The 22,148-nt window shown below is 41.8% G+C and overlaps 1 protein-coding gene across 1 annotated transcript in view; it reads left to right on the top strand.

Annotated features, from left to right (window-relative positions):
- Positions 1-22,148, top strand: part of SLC17A7 (solute carrier family 17 member 7) — an 87,421-nt gene that overhangs the window by 47,103 nt on the left and 18,170 nt on the right. Inside the window, exon 4 of the mRNA XM_075280194.1 lies at positions 21,530-21,644. Coding sequence (XP_075136295.1) covers positions 21,530-21,644 — 115 coding nt within the window. The remainder of the gene's footprint in view (positions 1-21,529; positions 21,645-22,148) is intronic.

Below are 22,148 nucleotides of genomic sequence, written 5' to 3'. Positions count from 1 at the left end.
GGAGGATGATCACCAGTTTGAATTGTGTGTTCTACTGCAGTGACATGCCCAAAGTCCATAGGGGACTTGCTGAAAATGTGTTCGAATTCGTGAACTACCCGCAATACCCCTTCCAGCTGAGATGAAGGCGTCTCAGGGGTTCCAAGGTGAATCTCTTGCCACCATTCTTTTTGCTCCCCAGTGGGGTTACATGTGGGTTGTGAATTGGTGGTCTGAGCTCCACAATGGACTCTCTGGAGGCAATCAGCATCCTGAACTCTGGATAATTTGGCAACCACTGTATACCGTGGTAGTGTAACTTCAGAATCCCCAAAATTCAACAATTGTACAGGGACTCGTCCATGGGTCACCTTAGCCAAACTACGGGCAGCAATAACTGTACGATCCGTAGGCATTGACTCGATGAGCACGGAGTAATCCCTGCCTTTGACACCAAACCTGGCCCGGCACCAGACCATCACCACATGACCAGGTGGTAAGATGATGGGTCTAGCGTCAGTCACCCTAGCTTTTCCGATCTCACCTTGGGAAAGTTGTACCTGTTGTTGTTGTACCAAAACCTTAATGGCCTTATGGTAGATGTGTCTCTCTTTTGGAGCGGCTATTTGAAGAGTGTCAGACAAGGCAGCAATGGCTTCATCAAAACAATTAACTAAGACATTGGTCCCAATGATGATGGAGGGAGTGTCTCTGTCTTTGGCAACGTCCACAATGACAATCCCTTGATCCTTCAGTTCGGTTTTGCCAATCTTAAGGGTGGCTAGGAAGTATCCTACCTGTTTAAGTTCTTGTCCATTGCTGGCAATTAGAGTCACCTGCTCATGAGGATTACATGGTTGTAGCTGATCTTGAGACCAATATTTTTCAAACTGGGCAAGAGGCATGGTGGTCGTCTGTGATCCCGTATCCAAGAGAGCAGTCAGTGGGATGTTGTTCATATTGATGGAAAGGATAGGACGGTCTCCAATGAAACGTCGGCCCCATTCAGGTGATAGTGGACCATGGTGGTGGTTGTCTCCTGGGGGTAGGTCCTCTGCCCCAGGACGGCCTAGTTTAAAGACTGGCATTCTCGTTCAACATGTCCTGGTAAATGACAACTTCGACAGATGGGCCTTCCGGATGAATCAAACTGGTCCGTGACCCTGCGACCGGGTCGGAATAACGGTCTGCGTGAATACTGACGTGGCGAAGGTCGCTGCCAGTGCCGGGATGAGGGAGACCTCGGTGGTGTCAGCTGAAGGTCATCCACTTTTTTGCAAAGCTTAATTAGATTCTTTGAAAGTTCAGCGATTTGTCCTTGGAGTTCAAGGTTGGAGTCAGAAGGTTGGATCTGTGCGCACTGAGAAATGGGTTGTTGGATTACACAGGGTGGAGGTGCTGTAGAAGCTGAGGGCACATTATGCTGCTCCTCTGGCATTGTGTCCACTTTAAGGATTTGGATGGCTGTCTCTTTAAATAGGTTGAAGGGTCGGTCAGGGTCTTGAGAGTTAAGCATACGTAGTTGCATTTTAACTGCATCAGGTGTAGCACCCTCGATGAATTGCTCCTTCAGCGTGCAATCATAATTGTGAAGCTCATGAGGATCTAGTTGCGCAACCTGGCGGAGAGCTTCATCCAAGCTCAGAGCATAGTCTCTAAGACTTTCACCTGCGTTCTGCTTGCGGCAAAAGAACCGAGCTTTTAGTTCTGACAGAGTCTTAGTTTCAAATATGGCGCACATTTTATCAAAAATTTGCTTAACAGTTTGTTTCTCCTTAACATCCCAGGACTTAACTTCACGGAGGGCTGCTCCTCCCATCTGACCCATTAAGATAGCAACCTTCTGCTCAGCAGTGAGGGGATAAACTTTGAAAGTTGCTTGCATCTTTTCTTTAAAGTCCTTTAGGGTATTTGGCTCGCCTACATAGAGTGGCAGCCATGGCACGCCTGGGTAATAAGGCATTGTGATTGGCATTACTGCAGCTGTGGGGGCTGAAACACTACACCCCTCTTCCTCATTACTGAACCCTTGGTGTTTAAAACTGACAAAATCCCTTTTTTCTTTGTTCCTAAACATACTGGCAGTACGTGGCTCACCTGCTGTTGCCTGTGCTGTAGATTCAGGTATAGCGTGCGATGCAGGGCCAAGATCGCGATACTGCACAGTGTCGCAGTCACAGATCCTTTTTCCTGCCAGCAGCTCAAGTGCCTCCCTTCTTTTTACAATGGCACAGCAATCCTGTTCGTGACGCCAACTGCGACCACCCCGGGAGAACCGTGCAGGAGGCTGGACTGTCACGGTGACCTTATAGGCACCAGAACTCCCAGGAGAGGTGCACAGGGAAATAGGCAGAGTCAGTTAGTTGTGACGCCAGTTGGAGTATTGAGACACCCGCTGGTCCCTGGGCTGAGATGGTGATGTGGGTGCCAGTGCTCTACTCCAACAAAGAGCATTTGCCCAGGGCTTAGCTACAGGGAAGGCAATGTCCAGGCCTGGATCAGTAGAAGTCCTCACTGCTTTATTGTAACAGGCATCTCCTGGTCACTTGTCCTGTAGCAGTGAGCTGTGGCACAGTGGCTTGTAGCTGGCTGACACCTTCCCATGTATTATCAGAGAGTCTAAGATGTCTGCAGATCCAGCTTCTGGTCTACTGCAGGGGCTCAGTTACCTTGTAGAGGTAGGTGCAGGCTGCCAGGGTTATAGCTCTGCTCAGCCTGATGTAATTCCTGTCCTCTTACTGATAGTGATGGGGGCGCTGTCACACAGCTTCTCTGTCCTGCTGTTGCTGTGGCAATCCTCACAACACAGTGTCTGACACACAAGATGGCCACTGCCACCCTTCTCCTGGCTTCTCCTTCCCTGGCTCTTACAGAATACTACTTCCTCTCCCTGCTATGACTATTTCCTGTTCCAGCTACAGATCCACCCACTATAGTGTGTGTTGCTATGGAGACCACAGCTCACTAGGACAAGTGAAACCAGAGAACAATAGCTTAACAACATTACACAAATGAATACAGAATACACATGGCAACATATACAAACTATCATAACATGTAAGGCACTTATATGGCCAAATAACCATTAGTAACTCCTGTGAGGGGGTTACATATACACAAGGAGTAAACACAAGGACTATGACTAGAATCACCAGCAGCTGTTATTAGTGTTGGTCAAGGAATTAAATCCACAAATTGCAAAATAATATGACAGTTGTATACTTTGTTGTGTGAGCCAGAAAGTTGAGGATTATGGTAAGAGCAATGATATGCGCATGCAATGATCCTACAATTAACTGTAAAGTACCTTATATAGATGTCCATTGGAAAATATCTACATCCTTTTACAGTGAGACAGATACCATTGTGTATATTTTACTAAGGGAATGCATTCCACCATCCAGACTAGAGGGTTGCCATTGGCATGGCAAAACTCCATGTGAACTCAGTTAATCGCTATACACTAAATGGGGATAACTACTCGATTGGAACAGTGGTTATGCATTTAAACTGCCGGTATCTTCATCTTTATGGGACTGCTAAGAGAAGCCAAATAAAGCACTTAGCCATCTCCAGCAGTCTCACGGAACTGAATGGAGCGACAGTGTGACCACTGATCCATTTTAACAGGGAACTTGGAATCCCTATTTTTGTTAATTGTGTGGGTTCCAGCTATCAGACCCCCACTAATCTGGCAGTTGTCCCCTTTTCAGTTGACAGTAATAATGCAGAACTTCACAGAGCTAGGATAGTGGGACACATTCTGAAGCCCCTGTTTTGAACACCAAATGAACTTGCGCTTCATCTGCTAGTATCTGTCTTTATTAGAGATTAGAGATAAGCGAGTACTGTTTGGATCAGCCGATCCGAACAGCACGCTCGCATAGAAATGAATGGACGTAGCCAGCACGCGGCCGCTGTCAAAGCGGAAGTACCAGGTGCATCCATTCATTTCTATGGAGCGTGCTGTTTGGATCGGCTGATCCGAACAGTACTCGCTCATCTCTATTAGAGATGAGCGAGTAGTACTCGATTGAGTAGGTATTCGTTCGAATACTACGGTACCACTCGCTGTTCGAATGTAAAAGTTCGATGCAGAACCAGCATTGATTGGCCGAATGCTATACAGTCGGCCAATCAATGCTGGTTCTTCTCCTACCTTTAGAAGTCTTCTCCATGCAGCTTCCCCGCGGTGTCTTCCGGTTCTTCATTCACTCTGCCAGGCATCGGGCCTGGGTAGAGCCGACTGCGCATATCTGCTTGTAGTGCGGGCATGCGCAATCAGCTCTGCCCAGGCCCAATGAGTGAATTCAGAGCTGGAAGATGCCACGGGGACGCTGCAAGGAGAAGACTGCACGGAGGATCCAGCCCGACCCTCACTCGTGGACTTGGTAAGTATAATTTGATTGAACGTTGCCTACCCCTGAAACGAGCATTTTCCCCCCATAGACTATAATAGGGTTCGATATTCGATTCGAGTAGTCGAATATTGAGGGGCTACTCGAAACGAATATTGAACCTCGGACATTTTACTGTTTGCTCATCTCTAGTCTTTATCTGACACACTAAATACTTGAGTTTTGGGTTTTAAGTCTGTGATGGCTGATCACTGAGGAAGACATTGCTCCTGGTACTGAAGACTAATGATGTATAAATGGTTGTTTTGAAGGGCAGAGCAGGGTGACATATATGAAGTATTTACCATGATGCATGTGTATGTGATCTGTGGGGGTCCTATACCTGAATCCAGTATAGCTCAGCTATTGCAGCAGCCTTTAGGTGCTGGAAACTACTAGTGTATGTGGAGTCTATGTAGCACCGCTTCTATACAAGTAATAGGAACAGCATTGCAATTCCCTGTAAGTACCATTACATTCCTTGTAGGCACCACTTACACAGTAGACAAGAATGCTGTGCTGCTCCTATTACTTGTATAAGAGGGGGGCTACACACACTCCCCATCCACTATAAGCTTACAGTACCTGGAGGCTGCTAGAACTGCTGATATGTGTGGGGTCTGAGTGTCAGGCTATTGACAGATCACATACTGATGACCTATTCTGTGGATAGGTCATCAATAGAAAAAAAAGATTTGTGGTTGGAAAACTCTTTTAGGCTAAAGCCCCACATAGCGGCTGCAGGAAAAAAGAGCTGCGGGAAAAACTGCGGTGCCAATGCATCATGGTTTTTCCCGCAGAACTTTCCACAGAAAGCCCACAGAGGTTTCCACTGCAGACTTTGTGCTTCCATTATACCTATAGGGAAACCAACAGCATTTCTGTAGGTATAATTGACATCCTGTGATTTACAACACTGGGTATTACAACAATGGGTATGGAAATTGTACCATGTCTGCTGTGCATATTTTTCTGCAAGGTATGGATGGAATTCGCCACGTTTTTCCCATGGAGTTTCCGTCACGATAAAACCGCGGCATTTACACAACATGGGGCCCCGGCTTTAAGGCTGATGCCCCACATTGCAGAAAAGCTGTTTTTTTTGTTGTAGATTTTGCTGCAGTTTTTTTTTAAGTCAAAGCAAGGAGTGGATTGAACAGAAGGGAAAAATTTAAGAGTTTCCTTTATATTTCTCATTTCTTTTGTAGCACTACTAGGTTTAGCTCAAAAAATTCAACAAAATCTACAACAAAAAAACAAACAAAAACAAAACAGCATTTCGACAATGTGGGGCCTTAGCTGATAGATTTTCTTGGGTGGTCTAACCTATAACCTTGAATGCATCAATTAGGTGGCATTCACACTACTGTTGGTGTCCGCTCAGCAGTGTCCGTGGTTATTGTCCGTACAGGATTTTAGCATGGCACTGGCTGGTCTGTTTGAAATTTCCATTCTTTTCCATGGGATTTTATCTTGTGTCCTTTTTTTTTTTTTTTAACTGTAATTTTTATTCAGTTTTCTCAATAACAGATTAGAGAACATAAGGAAAAACAAAACACAACATGTGGTAAAATATCCATAAGAGAAACAGCACAATACAAGGCATCAAAATAAAAAAGGTGGGGGGAGTAAGAGAACACACGAGACAAGACAATGGAAAAGAGGGAAGGGGAGGAATCTTGTGTCCTTTAGTGTCTGTTTATAACCATGTCCGTTTTTTCAAGTGGACAAAAAAATCCTACATGCAGGACTTTTCTGTCCGTTTGAAAAAACGGACAGCAATTGTCCATTATATTTTTTAACATTGAGGTCTATGGGCAGCAGACATATAATGGATAGAAATGAGCGAACAGTAAAATGTTCGAGGTATGATATTCGTTTCGAGTAGCCCCTCAATATTCGACTACTCGAATCGAATATCGAACCCTATTATAGTCTATGGGGGGAAAATGCTCGTTTCAGGGGTAGGCAACATTCAATCAAATTATACTTACCAAGTCCACAAGCGAGGGTCGGGCTGAATCCTCCAAGAAGTCTTCTCCATGCAGCATCCCCGCGGCATCTTCTGGCTCTGAATTCACTCTGCCAGGCATCGGGCCTGGGCAGAGCCGACTGCGCATGCCCGCACTACAAGCGGACATGCGCAGTCGGCTCTGCCCAGGCCCGATGCCTGGCAGAGTGAATGAAGAGCCGGAAGACGCCGCGGGAAGCTGCACGGAGAAGACTTCTAAAGGTAGGAGAAGAACTAGCGTTGATTGGCCGACTGTATAGCATTCGGCCAATCAATGCTGGTTCTGCATCGAACTTTTACATTCGAACAGCGAGTGGTACTCGATCGAGTACGAGTATTTCGAATATCGTAGTATTCGATCGAATACCTACTCGATCGAGTACTACTCGCTCATCTGTAATAATGGACAGTAACTGATAGCCATCAGTTACTGTTGGTTTGTGTTCATTATGATAGGTGTCCATTTTTCTTTTTTTAAACGGACACCAAAGACAGAGTGAACCCTACTTTAATGTTAGTAATAATCATGGGTGTTACGTAACCTACCATTATACAGTACATTACGATGGAGCTTAGATATGTATTCAATATCTAAAAATAATGTATTATGGAGCCCAAAAAATGACAATAATTTAATAATGGCTAGGTGAGTCATTTCATTAAAATCTACCGGTGCAAACACATGACACAGGATCTTCCTGAATGCCTCAGACAGTAAAGTGTTCTTGACAGATTCCCTAATCAAAAAGACTGAGCTGAAGTCTCATCATACAGAACCTCATTTATTTTTCTGCACAGTGCTGGTGAGGTGTTAGAGGGGGGCGATGAGGTGAAAATCAGCAGCGAGATATTAAATTCAGAGGTATCGGCAAACTCTCCAGAGTCCACATACTTTACCATTGCACATACACATTGCTTTCCTGCTGCAGTGGATTGTTTCTTTCACAATATTAGATTGTAATTTTGCTATTGATATGTAACCCATATACAGACTTTCATTAAACTGCAAAGACTGGCATGGGATTTTTCCCATCATCATATGTATATATTCAGTTATTGAATCTAGTAATTCATTTGGTTTCAAGATGTTTTAGAATGAATCCTTTACAATAAAGGAGCACAATATTACTTTAGCTATATAAAGGCACATTTGTTATTTTAGGCAGAGATTTGACATATTCTATTAGAAAATGCTTTGTTTGGGGGGTTTCCCAGTCAAAACCTTATTCTATTAGTCAGCGCTGAGAGCAGCAGCAAAGATTCTTCCTCTTTCCCTAAAGGATCTGGATTTCCAGGTATTGAACAGACAAACCATTGATCTCAATGAGAATGTGAAGTACCGAACTTCCCCTGAGGGGGCATTGCAGGGAAATCAAACACTAGGCCCTAGCATTGCTGATGGACCCTATAGACATTAGACATCAGCAGATCCTTCAAAGCATTTTCCTTATAATTAGAGATGAGCGAGTAGTGAAGTATTCGATATTCGTTTCGAGTAGAGCCTCAATATTCGACTACTCAATCGAATATCGAATTCCATTATAGTCTATGGGAAAAAATGCTCGTTTCAGGGGAAACCACTATTTGACTAAAGGAGAGTCACCAAGTTCACGAGTAGCAGGAAGAGAGTGTTTAGGAGGAGCGAAGTGCAGTTAAAGAACACTGACCCCATAGACTATGGGCCAGTTCACATTAGCGCTTGCCTCCCATCCGGAAGGAGTCCGCAGGAGGACCCCCCCCCAAACAGAATACCAGTGCAACTGCAAGCGCTGGACAGTTAAGCACACGGACCCCATAGCATATAATGGGCTCAGTGTGCTTGCCACGCACTGCCCGCATGAATCATTCATATATATAGCATTCGGCCAATCAACGCTGGTTCTGCAGCAGGCTCGTCTTTTCTAGTCGGGAGAGTTGACAGCTTGCGGTTATGCGTGAGCTGACTTTTTCTCATAGGAATGCATTGACCAGCATTGATTGGCCGAATGCTGTACACTGTAAAGCATTTGGCCAATCAACGCTGGTTCTACCGGTGGCTTGTCTGTGATGAGGCAGAGTCTAAGATCGGACCACAATGAAGACTGCTGTGGTCCGATCTTAGACTCCGCCTCATCACAGACGAGACTCCGGCAGAACCAGCGTTGGTTGGCTGAATGCTGTACACTGTATAGCATTCGGCCAATCAACGCTGGTCAATGCATTCCTATGAGAAAAATTCAGCTCACGCATAACCGCAAGCTGCCAGTTCTCCCAACTAGCAAAGACGAGCCTGCTGCAGAACCAGCGTTGATTGGCTGAATGCTATACACTGTATAGCATTCGGCCAATCAACGCTCGTTCTGAATCAAATCTTTACTGCGAATAGGAGTAGTATTCGATTGAGTACGAGTATTTTGAATTCCGTAGTATTCGTTTGAATACCTACTCGATCGAATACTACTTGCTCGTCTCTACTTATAATAGAACTTGGTACCGTCTTACCCTGAGGTTTTAAATACCATGATTTTAGATTCCAGTGTACATTGTACCGCTATACTGTACATATGGTTTACCTCATATGAGGCACAATGCCTCCGTTAACAAATGTTTTCCTTTGAGCCATCTGTGTTTGTGAGCCTCACAACTAGGCACAGTAAGAAGTCATCCTGGAGAATAGAAATCATGCTAAGTCTAGGTATGTTGATACATTGGCTGTAAGGCACAAGTTAATGAGACCTGCCATGTGGTTGTTCACTTCAGTACATGCCACGCATAGTACGGGGCCAAGAGGGTATTGATGTATTTTAATTACCTATTTAGAATTCCTTCCCCCTCTCAGCCAATTCAACAGCGGTGCATTAATGAGGCAGCAGTAGAAGGAAACCGAGTCTAGTCAATAACGCTCAACACTGCACATTCTTACAGCAATTTGCTTCTTTCTTCTCACTCATTACAGTTTACTGGACACTGAACACTTTGTTTAGTAGGTTGCAGACACATCTTACACTAGGTTCACACTAGCATCTGGGTCCATATGGGGATCCTGAAAGACAAAAAGTGGTTACCCTAGGACCTCATAGACTGTAATGGGGCCCACTGGATGTTATACTGAAAACGGCAGAGGGAAAGTCCTCCATTGATTTTAGGAACAATCTGCAGCAGAGTCAACCTAGCCTAGAACCTAGCCTCAATTGTTAGAAAAGAACTTTCATGACAGTTCTATGTACTGCAAAAGAGTCACAAAATCACAATCGCACAAACTTTGTAAATAACACAAAGCTGCCCGTTCAAATAGACAGAATTGAAGAGCCTTTAAGGGGGTATCCGGTTTGTAATATTGATGGCCTATTCTCAGAGTAGGTTGCTTACATTAGATCTGCGGGAGTCTGATAATCGAGACCACCCACAGATTTACTCATAGCAATGGATATTGGTACTGCAGTACTGCCCCATTGAAGTCTAGTGTATATGGATCAGGACTGATCATTTTGCCTGTTGATTTTTGTCTTTGTATTAACTAAGATATTGGATTGACTATACCTGTGTTATTTATACAATATTTCGACTTGCAAGTTATAGTTTGGCAGCTTCATTGAGCAGTACAAACCTGTATAGCTTGCATGTCTATACTGATATTCCTGAGCCTTCTGGCATTTTTAGCTCTTTCAAGTTTCTAAGTGTAATAGTTACCTACAGATGTGATAAAGGGTATTTACAGTGAAGGAAATAATTGATCCCTTACTGAGTTTGTAAGTTTACCCACTGACAAAGACATGAACAGTCTATAATTTTAAGGGTAGGTTAATTTTAACAGTGAGAGGTAGAATATCAAAAATAAAATCCATAAAATCACATTGTATAAATTGTATAAATGTATTTGCCTGTTGCATAGAGAAATAAGTGTTTGATCCCTTACCAACCATTAAGGGTTCTGGCTCCTACAGACCAGTTAGACACTTCTAATCAACTTGTTACCTGCATTATATTGTTACCTGTATAAAAGACTCCTGTCCACAGACTCAATGAATCAGTCAGACTGTAACCTCTACAACATGGGCAAGACCAAAGAGCTTTCTAAGAATGTCAGGGACTAGATCATAGACCTGCACAAGGCTGGAATGGACTACAAAACCATAAGTAAGACATTGGGTGAGAATGAGTCAACTGTTGGCGCAATAGTAAGAAAATGGAAGAAATACAAAATGATTGTCGATCGACATCCATCTGGGGCTCCATGCAAAATCTCACTTCATCCTTGATCATGAGGAAGGTGAGAGATCAGCCTAAAACTACACAGGGGGGAACTTGTTAATGATTTCATGGCAGCTGGGACCACAGTCACCAAGAAAACCATTGGTAACACATTACGCCGTAATGGATTAAAATCCTGCAGTGCCCACAAGGTCCTCCTGCTCAAGGTAGGCCCATGTGCAGGCCCATCTGAAGTTTGCCAATAAACACCTGGATGATTCTGACAGTGATTGGGAGAGGGTGCTATGGTCAGATGAGACAAAAATGGAGCTCTTTGACATTAACTCAACTTGTCATGTTTGGAGGAAGAGAAATGCTGCCGTACCCACTGTCAAGCATGGAGGTGGAAACATTATGTTTTGGGGATGTTTCTCTGCTAAGGGCACAGGACTACTATACCACATCAATAGGAGAATGGATGGAGCCATGCACCATAAAATCCTGAGTGACAACCTCCTTCCCTCCACTAGGACATTAAAAATGGGCCGTGGCTTGGTCTTCCAGGAGGACAATGACTCAAAACATACAGCCAAGGCAACAAAGGAGTGGCTCAAAAAGAAGCACATTAAGGTCATGGAGTGGCCTAGCCAGTCTCCAGATCTTAATCCCATAGAAAACTTATAAACGGAGCTGAAACCCTGAGTTGTCAAGCAACAGCTTCAAAATCTTAATGATTTAGAGATGATCTGCAAAGAGGAGCGGACCAAAATTCCCCCTGACATGTGCGCAAATCTCATCATCAACTGCAAAAAAAACGTCTGACTGCTGTGCGCACCAACAAGGGTTTGGCACCAAGTATTAAGTCTTGTTTGCCAGAGGGATCAAATATTTATTTCTTTATGCAAAATGCAACTGAATTTATAAAATTTATAGAATGTGATTTTCTGGATTTTAATTTTTGATATTTTGTCTCACTTTTAAAATTAACCTACCCTTAAAATTATAGACTGTTCATGTCTTGTGGTCAAACTTACAAAATCAGTTTCTTACTGATTACTATTCTTACTATAGGTCATAAATGAGATCAGTGGCGATTCAATACCCAGAGCCCCTGCAGATCAACTGGTTGAAGAAGCTGAAGCTTTTGGGTGAACATTGTGGCCTCTTCACTGAATACCAGGCACAGAGCTGTACATAGTGTAGGAGCTGTACTTGGGATTGAAGCTCAGCCCCATCCACTTAAATTGGACTGAGCTGCTGCTAGACCATGTGATTGATAAACACTACCTTATCAGCATGGAGAAGAGACCACAGGAGTAAGGATGTCATTCATATGCAAGCCCCAGAAAACCCCTTTAACTTGTCTCTGATAAATTTCTGTAGGTGCTATCTTGTCACAAAAGCCCATTAAAAGACAGAATAACAGAACTGTTTACTTAACATGTTAGCCGTCATGTTAGGCATTTCAACACCTGTATGTTGGGCTTAATGTTAGACAATGGAAGCTGCTGATGGATGGGTTTGCTCCTGTGCTCCCCTATCAGCAGTCATTTCGAGATAAGAGTACAGAAAAATCAGGTGTGTTACACCTGGGGCAGAGCTACTTAACCTTACAGCAGTATATTAGGTAATGCTTATATACTGTCTACTAATAAGTATTTGGACACCCATGCAAATAAGATACCTGTGGTCATGATGTACGTCACGCCTTCCGCCGTTAAATAGGAAACAGCATTGGCATTAGTGCATTGGCATTAGTCGCATGTAAGATGCCACGAAGTGCAGAGTTGACCAATTTCGAGAAAGGGGTAATTGTGGAGTACCACAGATATGGTCGATCCTTAAGGGACATAGCAAGTGAACTGAATTACCCAAAATCGACAGTTGCCTATGTGATTACAAAGTGGAAGGTGAATGGTGATTGTCGAAATAGGCCCCGAGTCAGCAGACCCCCGAAACTGGGAGATAGAAACCAACGAGTGCTGGCCAGAGAAACCGCACCCAACCAATGGCTCACATACACCAGGAGATTCAACAGGCATATGGGAGTATTGTGTCGATCAATACCATAAGGAAGCACATCTGGGTTCTACCAACTATTAACCCTTTCGCTGCCAGGCACGTAGCTATACGTGCTCCCAAGGTGGCACTTCAGTAGCCTAGCATGTAGTACTACGTCCTCCCTACTAATGCCGATATCTCTGGACTGCATCAACATATCTTGATGCTTTAAAATGCATTTTAAAGAAGAGACTCTCATCTTTAAAATGATACCAGGGACTTGATGATTGTACTTACAGTCTTGGAGCAATTCACTGTTGAAAACACTATTTGGCATTGAGATCCAACTGCAGATCTCAATTCTTGAGTTCTTGATATCATTTTAAAGATGAGATTCTCCTCTTTAAAATGCATTTTAAAGCATCAAGATATGTTGATGCAGTCCAAATATATAGAGCTCCAAAGTGTCCCCCCCCCCTCCTGTCTAAGCAAGCAATTTGCGATCTCTAACAAGAAAGGAAGAGGGACACAAGCAGTTCAGCAGAGAGAGAGAGACAGAGAAATGATCTGACTCTCTGCATAACTTGTATGTGACAGCAGGAGGGGGGTGGCAGGGACTCTATTGTCCCTATTAACCCTTCTCCTGCCAATCAAAGCGTATACTATACATTTGTCTCTGATTGTCACATACAGGTATAATGTAATTCCTCCCTGAGCTTTACTAGTGGGGTATTCTTATGTTATACCTCCTGAACATAACCAGGAAGTTTGTTGGCACAGTGACCCAGACGTTTACCATTGTCCAGGTCGCAGCGCCAAAAAAAAAAGTCGCACCAAACACTTACACAACATATACATAAAGTCGCAAATAAAGTTTACATTTCACCCAATCCCTGTCCTGTATATACCTGAGCTTTCTACAGTAAAATACGTCTCTAGTGATATCCGTTACACACTAAAATAATAGTAATAACGATTATCACTAGAGATGAATGTATAGATTGCTAAAATTTTTATAGGGGGATGGAAAATAACATTTTTATGTAAAGTCCTATTTAATTTGCATGCACAAAATGGGATGGCGCATTTCTGCGATTTTGGCGATTCTTTAACACCCACCCTTTTAAATATATACATGTGTGGTATGTATGAACTCCTCACATATTGCAGTTTTATGGACAGTATATTATGTTTGCAGAAAGGGATTTCTTGAGCCGCACTTTAGTGGCAAATTTGAATTTTTGCGCAATTTTTGCTAGCAATCTCTGTTTGCGGCAAAGTTGAATGAAGGTGGTTGTATATATAAACTATTAAATTGTGTTTTTATATACGGTATGCTGTATACTCTGAAAAAAGTTAGATTTTGGTATCACAGTCACAGTTTGGTAGGTGCAGTATAGCTTTTTAACATATTAGTGAACAACAGCAAAATCCTGCTTGTCTTCTGTATTCGTGTTTTTGGGAGTCCGAGCTCTTGTTGTAGTTGATGTTTGCGGTACATATAGTATATTTACACATTGTATACACCATAAGCTATTATTTTAAAAGTATTTTGTATATGAATGTGAGATTGAACATGAGTTTTAGGTGCAAATATGTGTTTTAGCGTATTTTTTTCAAAAAATTATTTGTGTTCGTCGCAAAGTTGCATGAAGATGGATGTGGCTATCGATGACCCATTAAGACATTTGTAATCTTCAGGTTGTCTACTTTCAAAAAATATATAGGGTTTAGGGATTCACTTACTTTTCATGGTGTGTAATCCCTACATTTTATAGGATGATACTTTTTTAACATTTCCAGCTTCAAAGCAGATTTTTGTTCCTTCCAGTTCTAGCGATTTTCTGAAGACACGTGCATGCAGGTTCAAGCCATAGTGATATGTATGAACTCTGCACATGTTGAACTCTTATTTTTAGGAGGTTTGGTGCATTTAATTTTTTGTTTGGTTTCCGCTTTTAACAACTAATATACATTTATTTGCATTTTTTTCATAAAACATTCACTTTAAATCAAAATTGCATGAAGGTGCCTGTTCGTATACAGTACCAAGTGGCATTCTGACAATGCTGCAGGTGTCTACTTTAAGAAAATATATAGGTATGGGGGGGTTGGATGCTTTTTTAATGTTGCAATTTAGGTTTGATTTGTCCATCTCAAAACTGTGAAAATTGCTCTGGCTACTGGAGGTGCAAAATTTCCAGAGACCCTTGGCAGCGAAAAGGTTAAATATGATTAAATGTTGTTTTTCTATTCTACTACAGGTGTCTTAATACTTATTGGTAGACAGTGTAGTGTTGTTTCCAGTATCACTGAAAAAGTTAAGCTAAAATGGTGAACCCCTTTAAAAAAGAATAGGTGGTAATAAATAGAGATACTTTAACCAACTTTGTACTGAGCCAGATTTGATCTAAATATTCTTCAGACCCCAGAGTTTAATAGGTGGAGGTGAAAACAATAAAAAAATTCATACTCCCCTTCTGTTACCTAAAAGAGGCGTCTGGTGCTCTCCTCGTGACTTCATGTGCCTGGGGTCTCCAATTAAACCTGTGTTTGGGCCACCAGTGGTCACATTGAAACACAGAGTGTCATGACATCATGATGCTCAATGTGTGCATGTCACCACTGAGGCCCAATCAAGAGCCTCAACACTGAGCCCAGGTGCAAGATGTCTCCGAGGAGGCCAAGATATAATGTTGGACGCCAGGAGGTGGCTCAAAAGAGATAAGGCAATGTATGATTTTTTTTTTCGTTGCCCCTGAGCCTCCACCTACTATGCTCTAGAGTCTGAAGAGTGTGTCTAGCACATTGTTGTCATCTTCTTCTTGAAACAAATAAGGGTCAGCCTCCTACTCTGCCTGTGACATATCAAGGCCTTTCTATGTATCAAGAGGAGAGTCTACCACCTCCTTCTCTTCCAGACTTGGAATCATAGTTCCTCCCCCATGACGACCTTGACCCAGTTTTTCATCGTTCTTCAGTTACTCTTGCATCAACCCCGGGTTATGATGGTGACCAAGAGGTTAAAGCTTTTCTACTTCTCCTTCTCCATCTTCTTCTCCTTCTTTCCCTTGTTGCATGAGTGTAAGCGTTTCTTTGTAACATATATAATAAATTCATAACATCACTAATGCTGCAGTTTACCTGATTTGCCCAGTCCGAGCCCAGCTGGTTTGGGGACTGCCCTTGTCAGGGCAGAAATCTATTTTGGGGGTAGAGGGTACTATTACGGCACTCAACTATACATTCAGCATGATATAATAGTATGGTGCAGAGCAAGAAGGGGTTAATGGCTCATATTATATCATGTCTTTAGAGACTAGGGGTTGTGACTAGTGTGACAGATTTATGAAGTGGTCAGTCTTCTGGGATAATTAACTCCTTGTTGCCTGTGACAATTAACCCTGTGCCTTGTAATACACATTGAGCCATACAACTCATTGCGTGAACGTCACAGAATAGCTCAATGATTTATCACTGGGTATGTATGGTTCTCTCTATTGAAGTGTATGGAGTAAGAGAGCCATGTGAGTTGCTCTCCAGGGCACACATTAAATTTGCAACAGTGGTGTATAGCATAAATGTATACATTTATAGGAAGCAAATCCGGAATTGCTATAGAGAATTAAAGAAAATTTGTCCTCAAAATGCCAAGAAGAGGGTAAAACTGATGCATCACAACAGTCAGCTGCCACCATGGGCTCAGGGGTGTATGGGTGTTCTGCCAGTCTAGGGGTGTTTATATAAAACTAGACAAAATGTAGATTCATTGCTTAATTTTCCTATATATTTTCATTACTCTTCATGCATGTGGCACAGTAAACAAAACCAAGACAAGATTCCTGTAAGGCATCCAAGTGTTGTGCATTTTTATTTCTCAGCAAGTGATGTGTCACACAATCTGCCACTGTTAATCTGTTGCCTGTTCTTGGAGGAAAAAGCGTTCATTTGTAAAGACAGATATGAAGGAGTCAAATATCTATTGCTCAGAATGCAAAAGTGATATCACAGTACAGAGACAATGCACACAGTGATGTGACAAAACAGAGACAATACACACAGTGATGTGACAATACAGAAACAATGCACACAGTGATATGACAATACAGAGACAATGCACATAGTGATGTGACAATACAGAGACAATGCACATAGTGATGTGACAATAAGGAAACAATGCACACAGTGATGTGACAATACAGAGACAATGCAGGAGGGCCACATGGTGTCTCAGTGGTTAGCACTGGCAGCCTTGCAGCGCTGGAGTCCTGGTGTTCAAATCCCACCAAGGGCAAAAAACCATCTGCAAGGAGTTTGTATGTTCTCCCCATGTTTGCATGGATTTCCATCCAATATTCCAAAAAAAGACATACTGATAGGGAAAAATGTACATTGTGCGCTCTATATGGGGCTAACAATCTACATTAAAAAAAATACAGAAACAATGCACACAGTGATTTCACAGTACAGAGACAATGCACACAGTAATGTCACATAACAGGGATAATCATGCATACCATGACATCATTATACAGAAATGAACGAAGTAGAAGAAAAAGTAGGAAGGACACTCACCCATAGACGAACATCTTCTAAAAAGCATCCTTTATTAGGGAAAAACATCAGTAAAAAACAACCATCAGGGAGGGAAAAGGCCTTTTTTCATGCCATTTTTTTGCTGTCTTTTCCCTCCCTGATGGTTGTTTTTTACTGATGATTTTCCCTAATAAAGGATGCTTTTTAGAAGATGTTCGTCTATGGGTGAGTGCCCTTCCTACTTTTTCTACTTCGTTCATTTTCAAAAGATACTATTTGGATTGGTTGTCTCTTCGTAAAAATACCCATACATCTTGGATTTGATCCGCATACGTTTGTCATTAGCAGTGCCATCCTTCCCTTTTTTGGTTACTTTTGCATGCATTATACAGAAATAATACACACAACAATGTCACATAACAGAGATCATACATATAATTAATGTCATAATGCACAATGTAATGTATTTATTCTGCTTACTTGTATAGCGCCTACATATTCTGACATTGTCAATCACCGTCACATATAGGGCTCACAATCTAAATTTTGACAGTGAGTATCATTCACAAACTCACTCAACTCAAATGGAAGGGAACATAAAACTTAACCTTTAATAATTCATGTAAAAGATAATAAAATACCATCTCTGTGGACCAACAATGACTGTATTCCCTCCTTGTAACCTACAATGTGGGATTGCCTTCCTAGCATCCATTATGATGATAGGCAGCACTGCTCTGGCATTGCTATGCTTGTAATATCAGATAATATCCAATAGCGCCTAAAACATAGAGGCATAAGTCTAAAGACTAATGGCTGAATGGCACGGCAATGGGATTAAGCCCCAGGTTCATAGTTGGGAGAGCACTGCTAGTAGACCTATACCCCTACCTAAGGAACCCCTATGTGTTTCGTTAGATGTAAATGTAAATCAAGCATATACACAATGCATAAGCAAAGTATGGAAAGTATGGACATATCAGTGGCTCCATCAGCTTGGAAATGCTGAGTTTAAATGCCCTCTGCAGTCATGATCCCTCCAATAACGCACCTACTAAGAGTGCGCCCCCAGCCGCAGACGTACCAGTCCAAAAGTATCATCGCCTGCAACACTCTGGTCACGCAGCTCCGCAGCCAATACATGGCAGGGAGCGTGTCATCTCTAAGGAAACAGGGGACGCCTGGTGCTGCTTCACCCTCATTAACTGGTATATTTCTCCCACTATATTGTATTATTTGTAAAGAACCCACATGTAAAAAACCTAAAATGGCGCAACAACAGTCAGTATGTGGTCCCGCTATAGTATGTTGGTTACAGGAATCCACAAATCATGACCATATAGCAGTGGTGCATAAAAACAATATAAAAGATGATTATATTGCAGCAGATGAACAGCGAGCAATATACATGAAGCATAGATAAAAAATAAAACTACATGACAATAATGAGGATAAACAAAGGAAAAAACATCCTATACTATATACAAACCTACTGATCATTTAACACTACGACATTACAGAGAACCTACAGGTAAGTAAAAAAGGGACCATATACTAAATCCAAGCAGCATATGTACTCAGTATTACATTCACACAATCCCTGGTATCGGTGGTGATACTATATGAAGATAACTAGGAGAAACAGCTGAATCAGAGTAAAAGCATGCCTGCTAAACCAAAGTAGGCTGGCTGTCAATAGCAGGACATGTAACTGTCTCAGTGATGTCATTTCCGTCTGCTAAATGGTGCAGGCAGAGACAGGGGTATGTATTGAAGGTGCCACCTTTATCTGGGTGGTGGGCAAGGAAACTGTGAGAACTACTCATGCTTGTTGGTGGATTAAACAATGGTTCCTACTGCTGACCTGCCTTGGCATTCTGGGGCCAGGTGTATTCCCTCATGTAACCACTGCTTGCAACACTTACTAACATCAGAATGGCCTAGATGGTGGGTAATACATTGAAACGATGATCCTCTCAGTCCAGTGCTCTGCCACCGGTTAAACACTAGTAGAAAGCGGATGTATATCACTCCACCATGAAGCAACATCGGGTTCACACTATGTAGGGTTCCACCCAATTATCAGTCACCCATAGAAACTTGACAATTAGATTTGTTCTAAACATGTAGTTTTATTATTGCTAAAGAAGTTGCACTCACTTAGCTATGTCTTAGATCTTCCATGGAATTCATTTTGACTATATTCTCTATTTCTGAAGACTGAAACATTTCATGACTACTGATCTTGGCTTGCTACATCTAATAAATGTACACATTTATAACGAATCAACCTGAGTACCAACCTCTCAAAGACTGTCACCTGGGCAAAATGTCTTCAAGTGTGTCACAGAGTCATGTATAGTAGTAAACGATCTTTCACCAAGAGGTACACTACCCAAAAGTAGCCTTTGAAAACCATTTCATAGGGCAGCGAGGGAGTTACAGAAAGTGCAGTTTGATCTCAATGTTTGTCATCCTTCTAAAAAGCTTTATACTGGGAGACCTTGGGAAAGTTTTTATTAAACAACAATCATAAAAACAGTATTTTAATTATTTTGTTTGTGTTGGTAAAAACTAATTTTTACTGTCAAAATAAACATTAACAAACATTACGTTTTAGCATTAAAGTATATTAAAAGTCAAAACAAGCTACAAGTGAGAAATGAGCAAATTATGTTGATATGTAAATTAAAACAGCTTGGCAAAAAAACTCAATAAATGAATTTGTATAAATACAGAGTTTGGTATATTTTTAGTGCATTTATGTTTGTTTCCTAGTAATATACACTTTATTGTATGTTTAAGATTACCGTTTCCAAAGTTCAATTGCCTCAGTATATGTTTGGGAGTTACCTGTCAACCCTTCTCTACGTCAATGCCCTTTTTAACCAAATGGCACAATATTTGTTTGTGCAGTTTCGGCCACCAGAATATATCTATAGATGTAGTGTGCTGCCCGTAAAATACCTTCGTTCACTACATTGATCCGCTTCAACTGTTGCTTTATGGCAATATGACTGCTGTTCCCAGGTATTTATGGCCACTACTTGGGGCTGTACTTATCTTGTGATAAGATGCACTGCCCCCCTCTTTGGCATCCACATGTACAATTACTTGTACAGGAGTTCGAGAAATAGTAGAGACTGCTTGTTATGCTATTCTCAGAACTCCCATACTCCAGAGGTAGAACCCACATCTATGGCATATCCCGTAGATATGTTATGAATACCCAAGTTGGGAATACCCCTTTAAATACCCATGTTACATTTTTGCATTGTGATTTATATGTTGTCAGGCTAGTAAGTTGTGTCTAAGGATCCAGAATGATATTTGAGTGTGGACAAAAAATCATTCACGCACATACAGTTTGCATATGGTCGGCAGCACATTCTCTGTAGGCATTTTGGAGCTATGAGGAGCCAATGAATGCATGGGTATATGAATAGCTTGTTGGCTGATCGCAGGACCTTCTACATTGGCCAATGTTCAGCAATGAGTGCCTCTATAAGGGATCTTTACTAAAATATAGATCCATGTAAAAGACATTAAAAATCCTACAAACATTGAATTACTAGGATATAAAAAAAACATAAGGGACTGTGTGGTTTTGCTTAAGTAGTAAAGGGCCGTCTATGGTAACCTAGAGATAACAGAAAGTCCCTTGTAATGGACCCTAGTCTACAGATAAATAGAGCATCACTAGCTATGGTGAATTAGCATATCTGTGCATTACATGAACTGCCCTTTAGATTCAAGTTCATGTATTGTATTGTCCATGTATTGTTAAATTTGTCCTATGGTGGTGCTTATGGAGAGCAAACATTTACCTGGTTTCCCCTCAGATTAGTGGATCACCTGGACACCATATGATCAGTTTGTTGTCAAACAAATCCAAGTGGGCCCCCAATTCAGGAATACCAATATTGTGATAGATGCTCTGCAGACCATTAAGGTGACTACAGCACTGGAAACATTTTGTGACATCTCTGACTGTAATCGTTCACATTTTCTGTCTCTATCTGGACTGGTTCCCCATGACCACTTCTTCTAGCTGTGATTGTCTCTCTAAAGTTTGCAACACAGACATTTTCTCTTTTCCAAGCACACAACTTAGAAAAAAAAAAATCTGTGGGGTTCCAATGCCCAGGACCCCCACTGATCAGCTGTTGGGAGGAGATCTCAGCCTTTGTGCAAACGCCGTGACTCCTCCTCTGTGTACATTGTATCATTTGTTTCATAGAGACTCTGAACACAAATGTGAATGTGGCCTTAGTGTGAGAACACCACTGTATTTGATTAAAATTTGATATTGATTCCAATACATTACCTTTGTATTTTACTTTCTGTTCTATATATGAAACCTGACTAATACAGTGTATGTTAAGATTCTGTATATGTGGATTGTGTAATACATGATATTTACTTTTCCTCTCAGGGTGTTTGGATTTGCTATAGTTGCTACATCAACGTTAAACATGTTAATCCCGTCGGCTGCCAGAGTCCATTATGGCTGTGTTATCTTCGTCAGGATCATGCAAGGATTAGTAGAGGTAAATATGACGTCACTAAGGGTTTTCTTAAAAGTCTGCCACCAGGAGTAAGCATATTAAACCAGAAACACAGTTACTCTTGGTTCACATCTGCATTTGGTAATCCATTCAGGGAGTCCGCATGGGGACGCCCCGAACGGACTACCGAACGCAGTTGCAAGTGGTGTGGAGTTAAAGCACATGGACCCCATAGACTATTATAGGGTCCGTATACTTGCTGCGAGATCTCCGCACGAGTCATGCAGACAGAAAAGTAGATTGTGAAGTACTTTTCCTGTCCGCATGTTCCCTGCGGAGATCTCGCGGCAAGCACAAGGACCCCATATATATTATATATTTTACATAGAAATATTACATTTCATTACAATAAATTCAGAGCCACTTATATGAGAGATCTGGTAACTATAGTCAGTAACTATAAGGTTGGTAATGCAAATATTGGTGCTCAATGTTCAATCCCCAATATATTCCAGCATGAGGTTGTATTTTACGCAATTTATGTTT

The sequence above is a fragment of the Leptodactylus fuscus genome, chromosome 6 (genome assembly GCF_031893055.1).
Source record: "Leptodactylus fuscus isolate aLepFus1 chromosome 6, aLepFus1.hap2, whole genome shotgun sequence".
Lineage (NCBI taxonomy): Eukaryota > Metazoa > Chordata > Amphibia > Anura > Leptodactylidae > Leptodactylus > Leptodactylus fuscus.
This window is presented reverse-complemented; position numbering and strand designations above follow the sequence as displayed.